Source organism: Balaenoptera physalus, assembly GCF_965194825.1.
Source record: "Balaenoptera physalus genome assembly, chromosome: 3".
In the NCBI taxonomy this organism is placed as follows: domain Eukaryota; kingdom Metazoa; phylum Chordata; class Mammalia; order Artiodactyla; family Balaenopteridae; genus Balaenoptera; species Balaenoptera physalus.
Window position 1 is genome coordinate 126,159,176 of NC_138890.1, and position 24,938 is coordinate 126,184,113.

General features: G+C 33.4%; 1 protein-coding gene across 3 annotated transcripts in view; it reads right to left on the bottom strand.

The window, feature by feature from the left end:
- Window positions 1-24,938, bottom strand: part of CWC27 (CWC27 spliceosome associated cyclophilin) — a 239,368-nt gene that overhangs the window by 211,827 nt on the left and 2,603 nt on the right. For all 3 annotated transcript variants that reach the window (XM_082457317.1, XM_082457315.1, XM_082457316.1), the window contains 6 exons: window positions 16,597-16,693; window positions 7,439-7,551; window positions 5,071-5,214; window positions 2,929-3,027; window positions 2,215-2,318; window positions 446-515 (listed from right to left, as the gene is read on the bottom strand). In XM_082457317.1, coding sequence (XP_082313443.1) covers window positions 446-515; window positions 2,215-2,318; window positions 2,929-3,027; window positions 5,071-5,214; window positions 7,439-7,551; window positions 16,597-16,693 — 627 coding nt within the window. The remainder of the gene's footprint in view (window positions 1-445; window positions 516-2,214; window positions 2,319-2,928; window positions 3,028-5,070; window positions 5,215-7,438; window positions 7,552-16,596; window positions 16,694-24,938) is intronic.

Sequence of the window (24,938 nt, forward strand, 5' to 3'; positions counted from 1 at the left end):
AAATGGGAATGATAATTCCTATCTTAAAGAGCTGTGATGAGAATTAATGAAACGATTAGATACATATAAATGATACTAAAATGAATATAAGAACTTTGGTCTGTCACTGTTTATTACAGTAATGATAATTACTAAATCAACTAGCAATCCAATTAAACCAAGCATAATTAAAATCTGAATCACAAAATTAAATCATTCTTTAACTCTAGTTGTAATTGATTTTTTAAAATGCCAGATTTAAAAAAAAAAACTATCTCAAATCATCTCAGAAGTTGCAAATATTACTGACCACAAATCATTTTATGAATTGGTTCAATGAACACTTACTGAATGTGTACCATGTAAAACATGCTGTGCTATGTATAGCAGGAGATTAAAAAATGAGTGAGATATAGACCCTAATCTCTTTTATAATTCAGAACAAAGGGCAAATTAAGAGTTTTACCTGACTAACTCGATTTACTTCCTCCTCTTCTTCCTCAGCTTCCTCTCCAAATGAAAGTAAACTAAAATTTCTGATCAGAAATAAAGAAAAAAAAAGAAGGAAAAAAGAATTAAAGAAAGAAAATTTAGGAAGAAAAAGTTAAACAAAACTTATAAATATCCTACTTTCAAAGCAATAGAACCATTAAATACACTAAGTCAAGCATGACAGAAATAATTAAAGCTTTTTATATTTACCAAAACTGGTTAGCAAAATGGGGATTTCTAAAAAACTAATAAACATATAGCTCTGAGAGTACTACAAATGGGAAGCAATTTATCTAATGTCTGCCAAAACAATCTTAATATTTTAAAATTAATAAGTTAAACAAAATTGTCAAAAAAAGCAAAAAATTTAGCTAACCAAATGGTACATGGGAAGAAAAATCAAGTTTGTCTTTTTTGAGCCTTCAAATTAATATATCACAAGGAAGATAAATAATAAGTTATTAAAACTCTCCTTTCAAATATTGGAAAAATAAAAGATTTGGCCACAAAAGAGGAATTTCATTTCAAAACTTAGATATAATCAATAACTACCTCATCATCCCTATTATATTTGCTATGAATTAAAAACAAAAACAAAAATATCCAACTTTTGGGCTTGTTGTCAAGATAAATCACAGTTATGGAATATTATATCTGAATATAGTGACAGTGACCTTTCACCCAGAAATAAATTAGTTAAAATAAATAATTAAAAATAAAAGGAAATCAAATATATAGCTGTATAAGAAGTTATTCTGCCACAAGATATCAACTGCTTATTAAAGTGTCTGGCTCATATTTGACAGTTTAATAACAGCAACTTAACTTACTTACATTGTAGGATATCAAGAAAAGAAAAGAATATGTATTGAATACCTACACTATTGGGTGTTTTCAAATTCCCCTTCTCATTTAATTTTCATTATAACCAGGTGTTGTATTATAAATCTCCATTTTATAAGATGGGGAAACTGAAGCTCAGAAAGATTAATAAACTTTGCTTCTTATAACTGGGGTAGGCAGTATTATACTTAAAACTGTCTGACTCTAACACTTATAAGTACAATAAAATCCCTAATATGACGTTACAGTTCAGTAAAGAGTAAATTGAAATCCAACTCTCTGATATCTATTTTAATAAAATAGACAAAATCAATAATGTAAAGAATATTGTTCACAAATTACTGAAATTTATTAAAAGAAGAAATTTCTATTTTTAGAAAACTATCCTTAGGAAATAATCCAGAATACAGAAACAGCTTTATGTTTAAATATATTTATAATAAGATTATTTTAATAGCACCAAAAAACAAGAGTGAGAAGTTAAATAATGTAACCATGTGGTCATTATATCCTTCATACTTTACTTTCCAAGTTCTTTATCCTGAGCATGTATTAATGGAAAAACAAGTAAAAAACAAAAAAAATTTCTCAATAACTCATTTACATATATAAGTCTTGTAGTGATCATAAATATTTACCTACTTATTAACACAGATTTCATATGGAAATCTCAGACAATACTTATTTACCTTAAGTTTTTAAAGTTATATACTGTCTTTGAATATAAGAAATGTACATTTAGAAAAACACACACACAATATAATTTAGATGTTACCTCTTGGTCCAAACTGACCTCCCCCTCACTACTAAACAATTGTTACTAAAGGAAATAAAGTGAACTAAATGAATCAGTGTTGCTTTTCAAGCTGAGGAGAAAAATCTTTCTACTCTGATTATTACTTTGTGCCTCTGGGTTTCAATTTCTTTACTTCCTCCTCTGGTTTCTCTTTTTTTGGCTTTTTTATTTCTCTTGGAATGATGTCATCAAAAGGATTAAACAAAACCTATGGAAAGAAATATTTTGAAAACATGATTCAATTTTTTAAAATTTCACAAAAACTTAAAACCAATATTTAATTATGTTGCCGTTAGTGTCTATAATTTTTCCTCACATAACCACTACAAGCATAATGATATATACTTCCACTTACATGGCCTCACTGGATTCTCCCAGTAATCCAATATGCTATTAAGTAAAAGGTATTTTATCCCTATTTTACAAAAGGGAAAAATATTCAAGAAAACATAATACATAGTAAGAGAGACAAACTCAGGTATTTTGACTCCAAATCAAATGCTCTAAGGTCCTTGCTTCCTCAATGAAGAATCACTCTTAAATTACCTAAGATGTCACTTCACTGGGCTAAATAAACCTAATTCATCCAGCTTTCCATTATGAGTCGAGTATTGCACTCATTGGATTACCAGCTAAAGTTTCATCTTTGAATTCGAAATCTTCAATTAAAAAAATTCTTAATCAGAAACTATGACTAAATTACAGAGATAAAATCTAAGTAGTGATGTTAATTTCATCTGATAATTTAAGAATACAAATAATCAATTTCTCTTAAGTGATAATTTAAGTAATGTATCTCATAATAATCATGCTCCTACCTCACAACATTTTATTTTGTGTGGATTACGTGGTCTTTCTTCATCATCAATGTCTACTTCTGTCAGTCGCAGCATGTTATATACTGTATCCCCTGTAACCTATCAAATAAAAAAGAAAATTTAATTGAAAAATATTAAATTCATTCTTTGAAATAAGGGAGGACTTTTGAAAATATTTTTTAAATAATTGAAAGGGAATTTCATATTGTTATATACGAGTATATGCATTAAATAGTGTAAAAAAGCAACATCATCCTAAGGGGAAAAGGCATTGATGAAGTTTAATCCCTTAGTAAGATTTTTGAGAAATTTCCAGTATATACTTAATGTCAGTTTTTATTAAAAATATAATGCCAAATAACCTTCTGAATGACTACTTTTTGTTCAAACATTATAAACAAATTTACACTTTAGAATAGGGTAGATCAAGCAAATAACAATAACAATGTGGTAAGTGCTCTGCAGACATTATTAAAGGCATTCTCCAAAGAGATAAAGTTGATTGTTTTTAGAGGTCGGCCCGTGTCTGCTAGAGTGGGCCAAATATATATTTCAGGGAATCATATACAGAACATCCAATGATTCCACTTTAGGTTTGTTTTACTTTTAGTAAGGATACGGAAGAGTAATATAACCCAGATAACTTCTAAGCCCTGGAAGTTATATCAAATAAAAGAGAAAAGGAATTTTTTAAAAAGACATTATCTCATTAAATGAGATAAAACATCCTAAAAGTAGGTACTATCATTATCTTGCTTTTCCAGATAAGAAAATTGCGGTTCAAAGAAGTTATACAGCCGACAGTGACGGCCATTCTGACTTGTAACCACTATGCTATACTTTGTCTCTAATGTGTAAGTTATATAACATCAATTGTAAACAATGGTGCAGAATGGTAACATAAATCTCATTTTATTATATACTTATTTTTTGTAAATAATAGGAAGGAAAATCTGTGAACATCAGACAACCTGTGTTGGAGTGGCTCAAATGTGCCAATGCATATTTCTTAAACCAAGTTGTTAAGTATTAAGCAACAATACTGTATTGCATGTTTTTGGCATGACTCCTCTTATTCAACATTTCTCAAAAGTTCTAAAATAATACCAGTTTTCCAGTTGTGCTAAGTGTGTTCTTCCCCTTTTCATCTTTTGTCTAGGATAGGAGGAAACCATTCTTATTGAACCAGCAGAGGGAGCTGATGCACTAGTGATGTCTAACACGCCTAAGACTTAAACTATCTGGGAAAATATTGGAATATTTATGAAAAGGGAGAAGCATGAGAAAAAAAAATCTTCAGAATCCCTTTTAAAGAAAACTATTGAAAATTCTATGGAAATGATAATCTCTGATATGATGTTAAATGTAAGCAGGATTAAATAGGTATTGTTCAAAGTAATATTTCAGGCAAAAAGTTATAATGTTGGGACTTCCCTGGTGGAACAGTGGTTAAGAATCTACCTGCCAATGCAGGGGACACGGGTTCGATCCCAGGTCCAGGAAGATCCCACATGCCGCAGAGCAACTAAGCCTATGTGCCCCAACTACTGAGCCTGTGCTCCAGAACCCGAGAGCGACAACTACTGAAGCCCGCGTGCCTACAGCCTGTGCTCCACAACAAGAGAAGCCACCGCAATGAGCAGCCCGCACACTGCAACGAAGAGTAGCCCCCGCTCGCCACAACTAGAGAAAGCCCAGGCGCAGCAGTGAAGACCCAACGCAGCCAAAAATAAATAAATAAATAAATTTATTAAAAAAAAAAAGTTTTAATGTTAACACAAGTTCCACTTTAAACTGAAGGGAATTCATCATTAACAAAATAAACTTTAAACTACTAAATGTTATTACCTAGGTGTCTTTCTAAAAATGTTAAAACAGTATCAGCTGAGTGACATAATAGTTAATAATACCATTAATACAATTTTAGAAAACAGAAAAATTTAAAGTTAAAACCAATGACTTGTTTGAAAAACACACACAAAAATTCAGGTGGTTCCTCATAGTTTATTATAACAGGAATATACAGTATTCCATCATTTTTAGAAATAATAAATAAATATCCTAGGGAATATTTTTATGAAGGCAGCTCTTAGGTAAGTTGATCATATATATCATAGAAGCCTAAGATAACTGGACACGAACCTTTCCAAAGATGGTGTGCTTATTGTTAAGTTCATCTGCTCGACCCAGCGTAAAGAAAAACTGACTGCCATTATCATGAGGACCAGCATTTGCCAGGGCAACCAGTCCTCTCCGATTAAAACGCAACCGTGAGTGGAATTCATCCTGAAGCATTAAAAAAAAAAAAAAGATTTAGTGAATGTCCTCAGTTATAAGGCCCTTCATATTTCAGCTAACAAGCAAGGTTCCACACAACTTCTAACCAAAAATGCTGAAGTTTTATTTAACTGATTTTCACATATAATCAAATCCAGTATCTATGGTTCCTTCAATTCTATTAAACTTCACTAGCCTGTAAGTATCTTCTAAATATACTCAGCCACAAATTTAGCCTATTTTGTGGAAAGCTTACTACTTACACAGAGGAAGGGAACTCAAGGGGAATGGATTTCTGAGTCATTTCCCTATTCTTCTCATCCCTCAAAGCCATCTAAGCTTTTAGAACCTTCTATTTTTTTTTCTCCAGGATACCTACTTTTGAATCATTACAGAGTCTTCAACTATTCCCTTCCTGAGCCCATTCTAAATGTCATGAAACAATTGTTTTCTTCTTATTTTTTAATTCAAGGAATCTAGTATGATTATGTTATGTGCTTCACTGTGTTTTTTAAAGTCCTAAGTTGAATCCTCTCTGAACTGACACTGGTCCCATTTGACAGTTTTCAAAAGAGCAGGAGCAAGCCATTCTAAGGTGGTTTTCTTGCTAGGGTAGGGTTACATAACATATACATTAGTCTCTCAGTTAACAGAAGACCTGGTACTAGACTCATTTATAATATAGCCATGTTATGTAATCAATGTTTTTCAGAAAGGAAGTTCTGTTTCCTTAATAAATTCGTCTCAAGGGATTTGAACTCAAAGGGTCATAACTCTGGATACTGTATTAAAAATGACCTAATTGAAAAACTTACCAAGATATCTGTATTACTTGAATATAATAAGCAAAAATCTCAATTTAGAAAGGAATTGTCACAAAGAGCTATTCTGTTAAACCAAATAATAGAAAAAAGGAATGCTTCCTACCAGATGGAGGCTCTAAAATAATGAGATATCTCAATTTTGTAAAATATAAAATAGGCTAACAGTAACATTTGAGACTCTTTTATAACCATTTCACATGCTCTAAGGCCACTATCATATGAAAATTAAAGCAAACAGTTCAAGTATTTTTCTCAAGAATCATACAGTAACCCAGTATAAAATTAAAGGACATTCCAGACACTCTATCTAATTAGTATAAATTCGAAGTTTTTAAAAATTCATATTTTAAGAGCTATTGATGCTTACTCATTAAAAGAACATAATATTGATACCATCAGATTAATAAATAACCCAGCTTTTAGCTTTTACTTGAACCCACTGCTATCCTTTATATCTTAATTATGACATTAACTCTTTTTTTCTTTTTAGATCTATGTTGGCAGTTAACAAAGCACTGACCTATTCTTGATTAAAACCCACACCTCTTCTAACTTTTATGTTGCTTCTTCCTTCTGTTTCCCCTTGTGATTTCTTGTTACGGCATGCATCTTGTGCTACAAAGGTCTATTGTGTACAATTTAAAATGAATTCTGCTATGGACTGAATTGTGTCCTCTCATAGTTCATATGTTGAAGTGCTAACCTACAATGTGACTGTACTGGAGATAGGGCCCATAAGAAGATGAAAAAGGTTTAATGACTTCACAAGAGTGAAGTCCTAATCCAGTAGGGCTGGTGCCCTTATTAGAAGAGGAAGAAACACCAGAACGTTCTCTCTCCACCATGTGAAGACACAGCAAGAAGGCAGCCATTTGTAAGCCAGGAAGAGAAGCTTCACAGAACTGTATGCTAACACCTTGATCTTGGACTTCCTAGCCTCCAGAACTGTGAGAAATAAATTCCTATTGTTTAAACCACCCAGTCAGAGGTATTTTGTTATAGCAGTTCAAGCAGATTAATATAAATTCTATACTGTGTTAAATAAAATGTTTTAAAATAGGATGGCATATGCAATGTTCTAGAAATGTTTTACACATACAAAGTTGCTGAGATCAGATACAGTCAGATATCGGGAAATATGTTATATAGTCTTTTTTTCTGACTCACATTTTCCTCACTACCACCTTTAGCTCCATCTGAATTCAATCTAGCGTTAAACTTTGTGACAAGACAACTTAGAAAGAACGCTTGATGGGGTAAGTGCTGCTCTTATTCTGTATAATCCTAAGTATATGACAGACCCGATTTCATGCACTAACATAAAATGCATTTTCCTCTGTGGGGCACAATCATTTTTGATTAAGCAATCCAAACTGACTTGAAAATAGATAAAAAAAATTCAGTCTCACCTTGAATGGGGCTCCATAGATAGACTCTCCACCAGTCCCTGTACCAGTAGGATCTCCCCCTTGGACTATAAAACCAGGTACAACTCTATGAAATATGGTGTTGTCATAATATGCTGGAAGAAAATAAAAAGAATTTATCATTCTCTTTCTGATTTTTCATTGTTAGTGTAAAGAACTGCAACAGATTTCTGTATGTTAATCTTGTATCCTGCTACCTTGCTGAAATTGTTTATCAGTTCTAATAGTTTTTGTGTGGTGTCTTTAAGTTTTCTACATAGAGTATCATGTCATCTTCATATAATGACAATTTTACCTCTTCCCTTCCAATTTGGGTACCTTTTATTGCTTTTTCTTGTCTGACTGCCATGGCTAGGACTTCCAATACTATGTTGAATAGCAGTGGTGAGAGTGGGCATCCTTGTCTTGTTCCAGATTTTAGCAAGAAAACTTTCAGTTTTTCACCACTGCATATTATGTTGGCTGTAGGTTTGTCATAAATAGCTTTTATTATGGTGAGATATGTTCACTTCATACCCACTTTAGTGAGAGTTTTTATCATGAATGGATGCTGAATTTTATCAAATGCTTTTTCTGCATTTATTGAGATGATCATGTGGTTTTTGTTTTTTCTTTTGTTGACAAAACAATCCCTTTTAAAATCACATAAAAAAATAAAATAAAATATGTAGGAATAAACCTGACCAAGGAGGTGAAAGACCTATACGCTGAGAACTATGAAACATTGATAAAGGAAACTGAAAATGATTCAAAGAAATGGAAAGATATCCATGCTCTTAGACTGGAACAATTAATATTGTTAAAATGGCCATACTACCCAAAGCAATCTACAGATTTAATGTGATCCCTATAAATTACCTATGACATTTTTCATGGAACTAGATCTAATAATCCTAAAATTTATATGGAACTACAAAAGACCCAGAATTGCCAAACAATCCTGAGAAAAAAGAACAAAGCTGGAGGCATAACTCTTCAAGACTTCAGACAATACTACAAAACCACAGCAATCAAAACAGTGTGGTATTGGCCCAAAAACAGATATATGGATCAACAGAAAGGAATAGAGGGCACACACCTATGGTCAATTAATCTTCAACAAAGGAGGCAAAAATACACAATGGAGAAAAGACAGTCTCTTCAACAAGTGGTGTTGGGAAAGTTGGACAACTGCATGTAAATCAATGAACTTAGAACACTCCCTCACACCATACACAACTACAAACTCAAAATGGCTTAAAGACTTAAATGGAAGACATGACACCATAAGACTCCTAGAAGAGAACATAAGCAAAACATTCTCTGACATAAATCATAGCAATGCTTTCTTAGGTCAGTCTCCCAAAACAAAAGAAATAAAAGCAAAAGTAAACAAATGGGACCTAATCAAACTTATAAGCTTTTGCACAGCAAAGAAAACCATATACAAAGTGAAAAGACAATCTACAGAATGGGAGAAAATATTTGCAAAACATGAAACTGACAGGGATTAATTTCAAAAATATACAAACAGCTCAATATAAACAAACAAACAAACAACCCAATCAAAAATGGGCAGAAGATATAAATAGACATTTCTCCAAAGAAGACATACAGATGGCTAACAGGCACATAAAAAGTTGCTCAACATCACTAATAATTAGAGAAATGCAAATCAAAACTATAATGAGGTATCACCTCACATCAGTCAGAATGGCCATCATGAAAAAGTCTACAAATAATAAATGCTGGAGAGGTGTGGAAAAAAGGGAACCCTCCTACACTGTTGGTGGGAATGTAAATTGGTGCAGCCACTATGGAGAACAGTATGGAGGTTCCTTAAAATAACTTAAAATAGAGTTACCATATGATCCAGCAATCCCACTCCTGGGCATATATCCAGAAAAGACAAAAACTCAAATTTGAAAAGATACATGCACCCCATTGTTCATACGGCATTATTTACAATAGCCAAGACATGGAAGCAACCTAAGTGTCCATCAACAGCTGAACGGATAAAGAGGATGTGGTATATATATATATTACTCAGCCATAAAAAGGAATGAAATAATGCCATTGGCAGCAACATGAATGGACTAGAGATTATCATATAAAGTGAAGTAAGTCAGAGAAAGACAAATATCATATGATATCACTTATATGTGGAATCTAAAAAATGATACAAATGAACTTAATTACAAAACAGAAAGAGACTCACAGACATAGAAAACATAGAAAAAAAACTTATGGTTACCAAAGGGGAAAGGGGTGGGGAGGGATAAAACAGGAGTTTGGGATTAACAGATACACACTACTATATATATAAAATAGATAAACAACAAGGACCAATGTATAGCACAGAAAACTATATCTTGCAATAACCTATAATGGAAAAAAATCTGAGAAAGAATATCTATCTACCTATATCTATATATATATCTGAATCACTTTGTTGTATACCTGAAACTAATACAACATTGTAAATCAACCATAGTTTAATAAAAGAAAAATTTATCAATGTCTAAAACTAAGTGTATCTATAGTTATCAGAGTAAATACAACTAGTCACAAGATTTTTTCCCCCAGAACGTTAAATAGGCTCCTAAACCAAAAGCTTTTCTTCCTTACTTATTATAAAATATCTACTCAAAACAGAACAATTTCTATAGAAACCATGGTAGTGGTTGTTCCGTATCTACTTTCAGGATTCTCTTAAACTCCGGATTACAGTTTTCAAAATAAAAATTGGAGAGTTTTGGTATAGATCTGTGGTTCTCAACTGGGGGTTGGAGAAGCAGCAATTTTCTCCGTAGGGGACACTTGTCAATGTCTAGAAATATTTGGTTTTCACACATGGGAGATGTTACTGGCATCTATTAGGTAGAGGCCAGGGATACTGGTAAACATCCTACAAAGCACAGGAAGCCCCTACAACAAAGAATTACTGGCTCAAAATGTCAACAGTGCTGGATTGAGAAATGCTCATAGAGATAAATACCTTATTTCCTAATTCTTCCTCTTCTCCCCATAGAAAATTAACTTATACAAACAACATACAAACCCAAAATATATCAAAATTACTCACTGATTATAGGTTTAGCACCATCAATGCACCCTCCTCAAGAAATTTTCAATAAATAAAACAATCAACACAATACATGAGTCCAATTAGACTCTCAGTAAGTTTGCTAAATGACTGAAGAAAATTACTTATATTTATATATAAATATATTAATTGGAAGCTATAAACATACAAGAGAAATCATATATGATCTCCTAATTGGTTGAGTTGGATTCAGTTATTGAGCATAGTCATAATTCAATCACATGCTGAGGAATGCAAAGCAAAGAGATGGAAAGAGCATAGTTCACTTAAGTCTTTACTGAGCTGCAGAACTTCTGGACACCAGATTTCTTATCACAGAGGATGATAAATGTCTTCATTAATTAAATAATTTTGAGTTGAGTCTTCTATTACTTGAAACTGAACCAACCCAACTCATTCAATGACAGATACTTATCAAGTGCCTACTGTGGGCCAGACACTGTAATGATACAATTACTGACATAATTCATAAAACACCAATTACACGAGTACTTTGTGATACTTTATTAGTCAAAACATGACTATGGTTTATCATAATTCATGAAGTACTATAATATTGTGGCTTGCAGGCACCCTCATAATTATTTACATTTGCAAGCTGTAACTGGAAATAAAATCCACATTTTAAAAAATGTAATCTGTAATCTAACAACTGTATCCAGTTCATAGGATGGATTGGAAGAAGTAGAAAGGAAGATTAATGGATTTTTTTCAATCGCTTCTCCCAATGAAGAGCTGTTAGGCTATATTAACAAGAACTCCCCAGTACAGACAAGTTCTCCTTGGTTACAAACCAGAAACTGTAAAAATCAAGAAGTCTACAAGTATTTCTCCTGTATCCCTAAGTAACCATTTACTCTGATTAAAAATGTATATAGCAGTCAGGAATTCTGAGCCTTGCCTCTTGTTAGCTGTGCAACCTTAAACTCAATTTTCTTTCTTTCTTTTTCTCTTTTTTTCCTCTCTTTTTTTTAATTGAGATATAATTGACACATAACATTACTCTAGTTTCAGATGTACAACATAGTGATTCAATATTTGTATATATTGTGATATATTCACGGACAATAAAACTAGTTAACATCCATCACCATACATAGTTACAAAATTATTTTTCTTGTGATGAGAACTTTTAAGATCTACTGTCTTAGCAACTTCCAAATATGCAATACAGTATTATTAACTACAGTCATCATACTGCATATGTAATTTTCTCATTATAAAACTAATAATATAAATTAACTCACAGTGCTGTTCTGAAGATTAAATAAGATAATGTAGAGGCAACCTATAAATTTTCAAGGTCAAAACAAATGTGAGGTCAGACTTTAATATTTTCACTTAAATTCTACGAATCCATACTCAAATTTGAATATAATACTTACCCGAGTCTGTATCAAAAAATAAAAATAATCTTTTATGCCCATAATATGCAATCAACAGTTTTATTATTTTTTTTGAATTTTATTTGTTTTTTTATACAGCAGGTTCTTATTAGTCATCCATTTTATACACATCAGTGTATACATGTCATTCCCAATCTCCCAATTCATCACACCATCACCACCACCCGCCACTGCTTTCCCCGCCTTGGTGTCCATACATTTGTTCTCTACATCTGTGTCTCAATTTCTGCCCTGCAAACGGGTTCATCTGTACCATTTTTCTAGGTTCCACATATACGCGTTAATATGCGATATTTGTTTTTCTCTTTCTGACTTACTTCGCTATGAGTCTCTGTGACAGATTCATCCACATCTCTACAAATGACCCAATTTCATTCCTTTTTATGGCTGAGTAATATTCCATTGTATATATGTACCACATCTTCTTTACCCATTCGTCTGTTGATGGGCATTTAGGTTGCTTCCATGACCTGGCTATTGTAAATAGTGCATGCAATCAACAGTTTTTGAACACATGATCAGATTTACTTTTTCAAAGGATCACTTAAACTCCATAACGAAGAACTGATTGGAAGTAACAAGGTGGAGAGAGAGAGAGCAACTGTTGTCCTAAGAGTCAAGACATGACTATGGCTTATTTTGTGAGGCACAGATTCAAGAATTCTCTAGGAAGCAGGATCTATAAGGCTCAGAGATCTATTAGATATGAGGGAAGGGGGACATGAAAGAGGTCTTTATTACTTGTGCTTTCAAATTTTAAAATTACCCATCTTATTTCTTTTTCCTATTTCCTATTAAGTCTTTCAGTGATGTTGGATTTTAACTTTAAGCTTTCCTTTATTTTCCTAATTATATTCTTGTTGGATAAATGAAATTATTATAATACTACATATACTGAATAGAAATTTCCTATAATTTCTCTACACCTTAAATTTTGTATTCTATTGTGCCTAGAATTGCAAATTTCCAGATAATTTCCATATCCATTATTTCCACTTCCTTGTAATTTATTAATAATCACTGTTGAACTATGCATTTATAGTTACAGCTTACCACGTGCTTAAAAGATCTTCCTGCTTGCAATAATGTTTGACGTCCTTCTTAAATGTTTATGTATCATTCCCATAAGTATTCTGAAGAGGTTTTATTATCTCATTATGTGTGTTCATAATACCCTCCTGAATTTTCTCCACTATTGAAAAAAAGAAATTTACATGTATCTCAAATAGGAAATGAAGTTTCTATTCAGATGCCGTGAGTCTGCTATTTGTCATTATGTTTTTTATTTCTGGCTGTACAATGTATGGGTATCATGACATATTTTGACTAATTATATTTCTGCCCAAGTATTAATACACACAGGAATTTATATTTGCATTTTAATATCATGTATATCTGGTTCTTCTTCTAGAATTTTGCTTCGTGTTTAATTTTGTAAATACTATCATTAATAACTTTTTATTTAAATCTCACTTGTGAGCTCTCTATTTTAGCCTCTTGGGTTTTTTTAAACAAACATTTTAGTTTTGTAAGATATTTCTTTAAACCTCTTACTATATACTTACGTTTGTAACTTCTAAAAAATTATTAAAACTCTTGTTAAAGGAGGAAGGGGATAAAAGATAACTGATGAAGCATGGACATTCAGGAGACAGGGCTGAGGTAAAATTTCACAAGAGTTAATAGTCACATAAAGTATAAAAATTTTGATTTTCTTATCTACTTCTCTTTCTGCTCCCCACTTTGTTTTTCAGACCTAAAATTCTACTCCTTCCTCATTCTTCAGAGGAACTAACAAAATTTTCAAAGATAACAAGCTTCCCTTTCCTTCTCTTCTTTTTTAACCTACTTTTTAAACTTATAATTTTTTTAAATTTTCATGCATTTTTAAATGTTTACCTAACTATCCTACAAAGACCTGAAATCCAAGATTAAGTCTGTGTAACTGTAAATGTTTTGTTTTCATAAAAACTAAAAACTCCCCCCAGACACAGAAAGACAAATACTGTATGTTCCCACTTATACGTGGAATCTAAAAAAGTTCAACTCATAGAAACAGAGAGTAGAATGGTAGTTGCCACAGGCTGGAGGTGATGGGGGAAATGGGAAGATGTTGGTCAAAAAGATACAAATTTTCAATTATAAGATGAATAAGTTCTGGGGATCCAATGCACAGCATGGTGATTTTAGTTAATAATACTGTATTGTATACTAGAAATTTGTACATCTCATGTTCTCACCACATACACTAACACAAAAAGGTAACTATGTGATGTGGCAGATATGTTACTTAACTTGATTGTGGTAATCATTTCACAATGTATACATATATTAAGTCATCACATTGTACACCTTTAAAAAAATCATGTTGTATAATCTAAATATATACAATTTTTGTCAATCATACCTCAGTAAAGCTGGGAAAAAAAATACTAAGAATTTCCCTTTAACTGTGAACACCATTTTAGTTGAGAGCCATATCTGAGGCTGTGCTCCCACTTGCTCATTTTTATTCATTTGCTTTTTAATTTTGGAAATCATGTCTTGTTTTTTAAATATTGATATGACCATTACAAGATCTAGAAATATTATCACTCGTTTAAATCATATAATCAGAGAATTAAGATGAGGTTCTCTGAATTAAATTTTTAAAACCTTGACTTTATTCATTTAAGAGCTTTATTTAAATTAGTTTTCTCAGGCTTCTTGTTAGCCTTTGCAATAATAATTCTATTTCTCACCTATTCAATTAAAAGAATTGCTCTAGTTATTTTTTCTTATTATTTTCTTATTCTTTTTTCTTTCTTATTGTATTCTCATAAATAGGGAAATAATTTTTTAATGTTGTAATTAAGTTTCATCATCACCTAACTTAACCTTATTTCTTCTTTCATTGTTATATTATATCCAGATGTTTTCTGTTTCTTCCATTCACCTGGTCATGGATTATAATTTACCATTTATTCTTTCTAATGTTTTTGTACTTTCACTCTTCTGTAAAATTTGAGCTTTTGATTCTTCAAAACTTCTTTCCAGAAACAAGTCTGACTTTTCAGTGTCTACTGTGTTTCTCGGCTCTGTTGACAGTTATTTGAGGCTTCTCTGACTGAACTACCTGTCTGATTCAATTTCCTTCCTGCCTGCCATAGCAATTATTAATAATGGTCTTTACAGATGTCTTCTTTTCTCTTTTTCTTTTTTGTCAGCTCGATTTTTTTTTGTTTTGGAGAGGCGGTTGTTTTTGTTTTGGTCTGGGTGGTTTTATTCCTTAAATCTTCCCCTGGTAATTTTCTGTTTGTTTAGTTATCTATTTGGAGAACTCTCACTGTACCCTACTACTGGTTATTTTGTATTCTCTTTCACCTCTTGCTTTTGACTCAAAGTGCTGTTTTCTGATACCTTGAACTTCATTACTCAAATCTAAGAGTTACTAGTGACATTGATAATACCATCACTGAAAGCTGGCTGGAAGGCTTTGTGGAGAAAGTAGAATTCTGAATAGACATTAAAAAGTGGTGGAATTCCCTGGCGGTCCAGTGTTTAGGACTCAGTGCTTTCACTGCTGGGGCCCCGGGTTCAGTCCCTGCTGGGGGAACTAAGATCCTACAAGCCAGACCACGTAGCCAAAAAAAAAAAAAAAAAAGTGATTTGAATAGAAAAAGAAGGGAAGAGAAAGTATTCCAAAAAGGCGAGGGAGGATATGAGAAGATTCAGGATATGAAGGAGGTATGAGTGGAAATGGGAAAGAACTGCTCAGGAAATAAAGATAATAGTCAACTGAAACCATGTGGTTATATGCAATGAAAAATAAAGTTGGAAAGCTAGGAAGCTAAGCTGCCTGAGGATTCAAATACCAGATGAATAAATGTGAGGGTAAAGAGATCAAAGATGAGAAAATGCAAGACCAGGTAAAAGGCAATTACAATCACATCGGTGACAGTCAAGGCAGTCTGGGGAAGAAACTGGTAAATTTGGTTTTTATCAGTTTAGTTGCAGCTGACAGTAGAAGATTTGAGTAGAAAAGTCCACTAGGCAATTAGATATGTAAATTAGAGCTCAAAAGAGAAGAAATGGCTGGAATTCTATATTTGACAGTCACTTGGTTGGAAGTAACAATTGAAGAGTAAAGACAATAGAGAACTAAAGGCAATCTTAGGGAATACCCATATTTAGAGGATGAAAGAAAGAAGCGAAAACAGCCAAGGAGACCAAAAAAGACCAAAGTATTATTTGCTGAGATAAATATCTCTGTTAAAGACATAAAGATCAAAAAAAAAAAAAAGATACAGAGATTTATTGGGGGGGGGAAGGATTTTTATCTCCTCTCTCCATTTCCTGACACACAGCTCAAGATGGTATCATTTATATCAACTCCCAGCATCCATTACCACTATTTAATACCAGTCTTCAATGTTATGGAAAAATACACTGCAGTTTATTTTATTTTATTTTTATTTATTTTTATTTATTTATTTTTGGCCACACCGTGCAGCATGTGAGATCTTAGTTCCCTGACCAGGGATTGAACCCATGACCCCTTCAGTGGAGGCACAGAGTCTTAACCACTGGACCACCAGGGAAGTCCCTGCAGTTTATTTTTAAATTAACAAAATTTCTCCTACAGAATAAAATTCAAGAATTATGATTACCTTCCAAACAAAGCTGAATGAAATTTCTGCAAGCTTTAGGAGCTTCTTTTGACCACAACTCTATGTCAATATCTCCAGCTGTAGTTTTCAATAAAACCTGTAGAAAGCATACAAAATCACTATGTTAATTATCATTTTGCTTAATGATGAGTTGATTGGCTGCTCAACTTAAAGTATTCACTACTGAATTTTCAATTTTAAAATAAAAATTAGAAACTTTGCTTGGTTTTGGTTATACTCAAAAAATTTCAAATATTCAGTACAAGTCACTGTACATTTATACCTTTCAAATACCATTTTCAGAAATAATTTCGGCTTTAAGAAAAAATAGCATATATGTTTTTGAATCACAGAAAAAAAACCTCATTCATTTAAAAATCAGTAATATAAACTTGTTTTAATTTAAAAAGTGTTCTACAGCATTTCTTCCAATAAAATTGGTGTAGCAAATTACGAAATTAAAGAACAATCCCATGAAATTACAGCACTGTAGGACAATTTTACAATTACCTTTTAACATATAAACACTCTACTTTTTCATTCAAAATCACGCCATTCCTAATTTACAAAGGAACATTCTTAATCTAATTCTGGGTTGTATATTACTAAAATGGTGTGTCTTAAAATTACTGTCTACGGTAAATGGAATCCTTTGATAGCCTTCTTTCCATAGCTCATGAAGGCAGTTACTCCTTGGTGCAACCAGCCATCTTGCAACAACCAAAATCCCTACTGAGCCCACAGGAGGAGACAGCTTATAACAGTCTTATTAATAACCACAAATAACCAAAAAGAACGGAAAGCTCTAAATTTGAACACTGTGGCACAGCTGGAATCCAACTTCTCTAGTATCACTCCCCCCACACAGCCACCCCACAGTGTGCCAAAGTAGATCAGTGTCAATCTGTGATGAATGGGCAATGATATATGACCATCACCGTCACTTTTGCTATAATTGCCTTTCAGTTTCTGTTTCAGAAGCTCAAATTAATTGCCATAATTTATGTAACACTGATGAATTTATTGTATCTTTTTGGGTTTTTACTGGCTACATAGTTCTCTTACAATTATGCTCCATGGGGGTGGAAGAGGTGAAAATATCTATACTGTGGTAGCTTTTAAAATGGTTCTTAACCCTTAAAGAAATATAAAAGAACTAAAAATGCAAATGTGCATGATTTTCTCAATCCATTACACTTTCTCTACAAAAAGAAGGGAACATTTGTTGAGTGCCTTCCAGGTGTTAGCTTCTGTGCCACTTTACATATCCTATCTCATTTAATCCTCACCTACAAGATAGGGATCATTACTCTTATTATACTTATGAAGAAACAGAGACTCAGATAAAGTAAATTTATCCAGGGTCTCACAGTGAACAATTTAAGCCAAAGGCTGTCTGCTGCAAAGCCCATGCCTTTTCTATCTCACTGTACTGCCTCCAAAAAGTTCACCATAAATTCCATACTATACTGGAAAAATAGTCCATCAAGCTCTAGGGCCCTGCCACATGTCGCAAAATAAACCCCCAAGTTACCTGGTCACAACTGATTTGAGTAGAGAAAAGTGCCTAAGTCAAAAGCATTCATATATTGGTTGGACATGAGCAAGGCCTTCTAACTTGGCTTGGCATGAAACAATGCCCAAAAGAGATTCTCCATATTGAATGTTGACACACCAATCCAAGTGGATTCTCATTCTCCTGGAAAATATACATGTGGGATGCAAAATGAGAGGCTGAGTAACTCCCTCTACCTCAGATTGCATTATCTAAAACAACACTGTGTAACACGTTTTGATTTTCCACGAGGCCAGATATACATCCCAATCTTAGAAGTACAGTATACATAACAAATGTCCTTCCTACCTCATTATCCCCTTGTATACTTGAAATAAAGTTCTACTGTTAAAGAGAACCTAGACATGTTTCCATATTTCCTATCCCCTGGCAACCACTAATCTACTCTCTGTCTCTATGGATTTGCCTATTGAACATTTCATATTCAGGCATACCGCTGAGATATTGCAGGTTTGGTTCCAGACCATTACAGTGAAATGAATATTGCAATAAAGTGAGTCACATAAAGTTTTTGGTTTCTCAGTGCATACAGAAGTTATATTTACTCTATATTGTAGTCTATTAAGTATGCAATGGCATTATGTCTAAAAAAACAATGTGCAAACCTTAATTTTAAAATACTTTATTACTAAAAACTGCCAATCCTCATGTGAGCCTTTAGCAAGTCATAATCTTTTCCCTGGTGGAGGTTTTAAAATATTGCAAGAATTACCAAAATGTGACACAGAGACACAAAGTGAACAAATGCTACTGGAAAAATGATGCCAAGAGACTTGCTCTTGTATGTATAAGTGAATCACTTTGCTGTATACCTGAAACTAACACAATGTTGTAAATCAACAATACTTCAATTAAGAAAAACAACTGAACAACCAATGGATCATTGAAGAAATCAAAGGAGAAATAAAAAAATACTTAGGGACAGAAATAGCACACACCAAACCTTATGGGATGCAACAAAAGTGGAAGCAACCTAAATATCCATCGACAGAGGAATGGATAAAGAAGATTTGGTACATATATACAATGGAATATTAGCCATAAAAAGGAACGAAATAGTGCTATTTGCAGAGACATGGGTGGACCTAGAGATTGTCATACAGAGTGAAGAAAGTCAGAAAGAGAAAAACAAGTATTGTATAATATTGCTTACATGTGGAATCTAGAAAAATGGTAGAGGTGAATGTATTTGCAAAGCAGAAATACAGTCACAGATGTAAAGAACAAACTTATGGTCACCAAGGCGGGGAGGAGTGGGTGGGATGAATTGGGAGACTGGGATTGACATATATACGCTACTACGTATAAAATAGATAACTAATGAGAACCTACTGTATAGCACAGGGAACTCTACTCAATGCTCTGTGGTGACCTAAATGGGACGGAAATCTAAAAAAGAGTGGATATATGTATATGTATAACTGATTCAGTTTGCTGCACAGCAGAAACTAACACAACATTGTAAAGCAACTATACTCCAATAAAAATTAATTAAGAAAAAAAAGACATACCACTCACCAAACCTTATGGGATGCAACAAAAGTGTTTCTAAGAGAGAAGGTCATAGCAATACAGGCCAATCTCAAGAAACAAGAAAATCTAAAACAATCTAACTTTACACCTAAATGAACTAGAAAAAGAAGAACAAATGAAGCCCAAAGTTAGTAGAAAGAAGGAAATAATAAACATCAAAGTGTAATAAATGAAATAGAGACTAAAAAACAATAGAAAAGATCAATAAAACTAAGAGCTAGTTCTTTGAAAAGATAAACAAAACTGACAAACCTTTAGCCACACTCACGAAGAAAAAAAAAAGAGAGGACTCCAATAAATAAAATCAGAAATGCACGAGAAGTTACAACTGATACCACTCAAACACAAAGGAGCAAAGAGACACTCTGAACAATTATATGCCAACAAATTGGACCACCTAGAAAAAACAGATAAATTCCTAGAAACATACAATCTCCCAAGACTGAACCATGACAAAATAGAAAATCTGAAGCGACCAATTACTAGTAAGGAGATTGAATCAGTAATCAAAAACTCCCAACAAACAAAAGTACAGGACTAGATGGCTTCACTGATGAATTCTACCAAACATTCAAGAAAGATTTAATACCTATCTGTCTCAAACTCATTTTACAAAGCCAGCATTACCCTGATAACAAAACCAAAGACACCACAAAAAAAGAAAATTACAGGCCAATATCCCTGACAAACATATATGCAAAAATTCTCAACAAAATATTAGCAAATCAAACGCAACAATACATTAAAAGGACCACACGGGATGATCAAGTGGGATTTATCCCAAGGATGCAACAGTGGCTCAATATCCACAAATCAACCAATGTATTACACCACATTAACAAAATGAAAGATAAAAATCATATGATCATCTCAATAGATGCAGAAAAAGCTTTGGAAAAAATTCAACATCCATTTATGATAAAAAGTCTCAACAAAGTGGGTATAGAAGGAATGTACTTCAATGTGATTAATGTGATATATGACAAACCCACAGCTAGTATCATACTCAATGGTGAAAAGCTAAAAGCTTTTCCTCTAAGATCAGGGACGAGACAAGGGTGCCCACTCTACTCACTTTTATTCAACACAGTATACCAGTAGTCCTAGCCACAGCCATTAGGTAGGACAAAGAAATAAAAGGCATCAAAATTGGAAAGGAAGAAGTAAACTGTCACTATTTGCAGTTGACATGATACTATATAGAAAACCCTAAAGACTCCAGCAAAAAACTGTTAGAACTAATAAATGAATTCACTAAAATTGCAGGACACAAAATTAATATACAAAAATCTACTGCATTTCTATACAGTAATAATAAACTATCAGAACGAGAAATCAAGAAAAGAATCCCATTTACAACTGCACCAAAAAAAAAAACCCCAAAACTAAAAAACCTAGGAATAAATTTAACCAAGGAGGCAAACGATCTTTAAAATACAAGACATAGATGAAAATATAAGACATAGATGAAAAAACTGAAAAAGACACAAAATAAGTGGAAAGATATTTTGTGCTCATGGATTGAAAGAATATTGTTAAAATGTCCATACTACCCAAAACAATCAATAGATTCAGTGCAATCCCTATCAAAATTCCAATGGCATTTTTCACAGAACCAGAACAAATAATCCTAAACTTTGTATGGAACCACAAAAGACCCCAAATGGTCAAAGCAATCTTGAGAAAGAATAACAAAGCCAGAGGTACCATGCTCCCTGATTCCAAACTATATTACAAAGCTATAGTAATCAAAACAGTATGGTATTGGTATAAAAACAGACACATAGATCAATGGAACAGAATAGAAAGCTCAGAAACAAACCCACACATACACAGTTAATTAATTTACAACTAAGGAGGCAAGAATACACAATGGGGATAGGACAGTCTCTTCAATAAACTATGCCGGGAAAGCTGGACAGATGCAAGTAAAAGAGTGAAACTGGACCACTATCTTACACCATATATAAAAATAAACTCAAAATGGATTCAAGACTTGAATATAAAACCTGAAACCATAAATATTCTAGAAGAAAAGATAGGCAGTAAGCTCCTTGACATTGGTCTTAGCAATTTTTTTTTTTTTTTTTTTTTTTTGTATCTGATCCAAAGGCAAGGGCAACAAAAGGAAAAATAAACAAATGGGACTACATCAAACTAAAAAGCTTCTGCACAGCAAAGGAAACTATCAACGAAATGAAAATACAACCTACTGAATGGGAGAAGATATTTGTAAATTATATATCTGATAAAGGGTTAATATCCAAACTATAAAAAGAACTTATAGAACTAAGTAACATAAAAACAATCTGATTAAAAAACGGGTATAAGGATCTGAATAGACATTTTCCCAAAGACATACAGACGGGCAATAGGCACATGAAAAGATGCTCAACACCACTAATCATCAGATAAATGCAAATCAAAACCACAATGAGGTATCACCTCACACCCAATAGAATGGCTATTATTAAAAAGATAAGAAATAACAAGTGTTGGCAAAGATGTGGAAAAAAGGGAACCCCTATGTACTGTTGGTGGGAATATAAATTGGTGCAGCTACTATGGAAAACAGTGTGGAGGTTCCTCAGAAAATTAAAAATGAACTACTGTACTAACCAGCAATTCCACTTCTGGGTATTTATCCGAAGAAAATAAAAACACTAACTAGAAAAGATATATGTGCCCCTCTGTTCACTGCAGCATTATTCACAATAGCCAACATATGGAAACAACTTAAGTGTCCATTGATGGATGAATATAAAGAAGATACACACTAGAATACCACTCAGCCATAAAAAAGAAAGGAATATTGCCATGTGCCACAACATGGATGGAGCTTGAGAGTATTGTGTTAAATAAGTCAGACAGAGAAAGACAAATACTGCATGACTTCACTTACACATGGACTCTAAAACACAAAACAAACAAAACAAAACAAAACCTAGACTCTTAGATACAGAGAATAGACTGGTGGTTGCCAGAGGCGAGAAGGAGTGGAGGTAGGTGGGAGGTGAGTGGGTAGAATGGGTGAAGGGGATCAAGAGGTACAAACTTCAAGTTAAAAAATAAATAAGTCGGGCTTCCCTGGTGGTGCAGTGGTTGAGTCTGCCTGCCAATGAAGGGGACACGGGTTCGAGCCCTGGTCTGGGAAGATCCCACATGCCACGGAGCAACTGGGCCCGTGAGCCACAACTGCTGAGCCTGCGTGTCTGGAGCCTGTGCTCCGCAACAAGAGAGGCCGCGACAGTGAGAGGCCCGTGCACCGCGATGAAGAGTGGCCCCCGCTTGCCGCAACTGGAGAAAGCCCTCGCACAGAAACTAAGACGCAACACAGCCAAAAATAAATAAATTAATTAATTAAATAAATTAAAAAAAAAAAGAAAGCCGAGAGGGTTGCACTAAGTAGAAGAATTACTAATCTAAAAAAATAAATAAATAAATAAAAAATAAATAAATAAGTCACGGGCATGAAATGTACAGCATGGAGAATACAGTCAATAACGTAGTATTAACTTTATATGCTGACAAGTGGTAACTAGACTTATTGTGGTGACCATTTTGCAATGTATCCAAATGTCAAATCATTATACTGTAACACGAAACTAATATAATAGTGTATGTCACATATACTTCAATAAAAAAAAAACAGGGATAATAATATCCTCATAGGTTTGTTGTAAGGACAAAATGAGTTATACACAGACTGCTTAGAACAGTACCTGACAAATAGTAAATGTTCAAAATATGATAGCTATTATTGTTGTAAATATTATTCTTATAAAATTTTTTGACCACAGGAAACTTATTCCCAGTAAAAAGAACGCATATATGGTTGGGCCACCTTGTTTACCAGGTTTTCTTAATCTTTTAAGAAGATTAACTACTGAATTAAAAAAGAAGGCACATGGCTCCTCCTTTGGCCATGCATTCCCATTAGCCATAACTACTATGTCAAGCATCAGTGGCTCTTTTTCTTAAAGCTTACAAGTAAGACAATACTTCGATAATAAAATGTCTCTTAAGAATAAATATATGGCTTAATATAAAATTTAGATTAAATCATCATAATATGTGGAAATTTCATTTTCAGTAGATAAGAAAATTTCTGTCAAGTGTTACATTTCTGTGCCTCATCCTCAAAGGCCAGAGTTATAACATAACACAGCATATTTACAGACTACTGCCAGGGGTTAACCACTGGTATAATGTGTCAATTACTTCCCAAGTTGATACTATACTCTTTGAAGAGAGAAATTTTGTCCCACATATTTGGAATATCTCTGAATCCTTTCAGTACCTAATGTAGCATTAGACAGTACAGCCACTAAACAAACATTTCATTAAGGAAACTTTTTATTACATCTGCTTTAAATTCCTTCCAGGCCAAAATTCTTGCCATGCTCTCTATGGTACAAAATTTTGAAGCCTCAATGTCTTCAATCAGTCTTATTATGCTGGAAAAAGTCCCAAACTGGTTTTGAAGGAAAACTTGGGCTATGTCTCATATTCTCCCTCAGCCCAATTCTGTTCAGAAGGACAATATTCACTGCAGTTTGCATACACTTATTTGCATGATTATTTCACCACGGTATATTTCACTCAACTTACTCTCTGATAATAGGGACAATGCTGGTTTTTCTTTCCATTGTGTCCCTAAAACCTAGCATAGAGCCTGGCCTATGCTAGGTGCTCAGTAAATATTTGTTGAATGAAAGATTTCTGTTCAGGCATATATCTTTGTTAAAGCTTCTCATCTTTATGACCATGTTGAATCTTCCTCCAGAGTAAAACAACTAAGTCTGCCCTTGACAGTAGAAGTATAACCTCAAACTCACTGACGCTTAATACTTCTCAGAAGTTAAGAGAAATACAGTATTAATTCATCCACCCATCCATTCAGTACATATTTGAACTGCTGCTACCATGTGTCAAGCACCATTCTAGATGTCTGTCTCTGCCCTCATAATGCTCATTCCATGGGCGAGATTAGTGGAGGAGGATACAACAATAAAAAATAAGTACTGAAAAAGTAAAAAAGTACTGGAGAAAAAACTAAAGAGGTTAAGGAGGCCAGGGAATGCTGGAATGCAGGATATGAATGAGGTTTGCTATATTATAGAGAGTTGATAGGAAAGCCCTCTCTGCTAAAATGCCATTTGAGCAGGCTAGAGTATACTACAGAAAGGAACAACAAGTGTGAACTCCCTGCCTAGCAGGATGGGCAATGTAT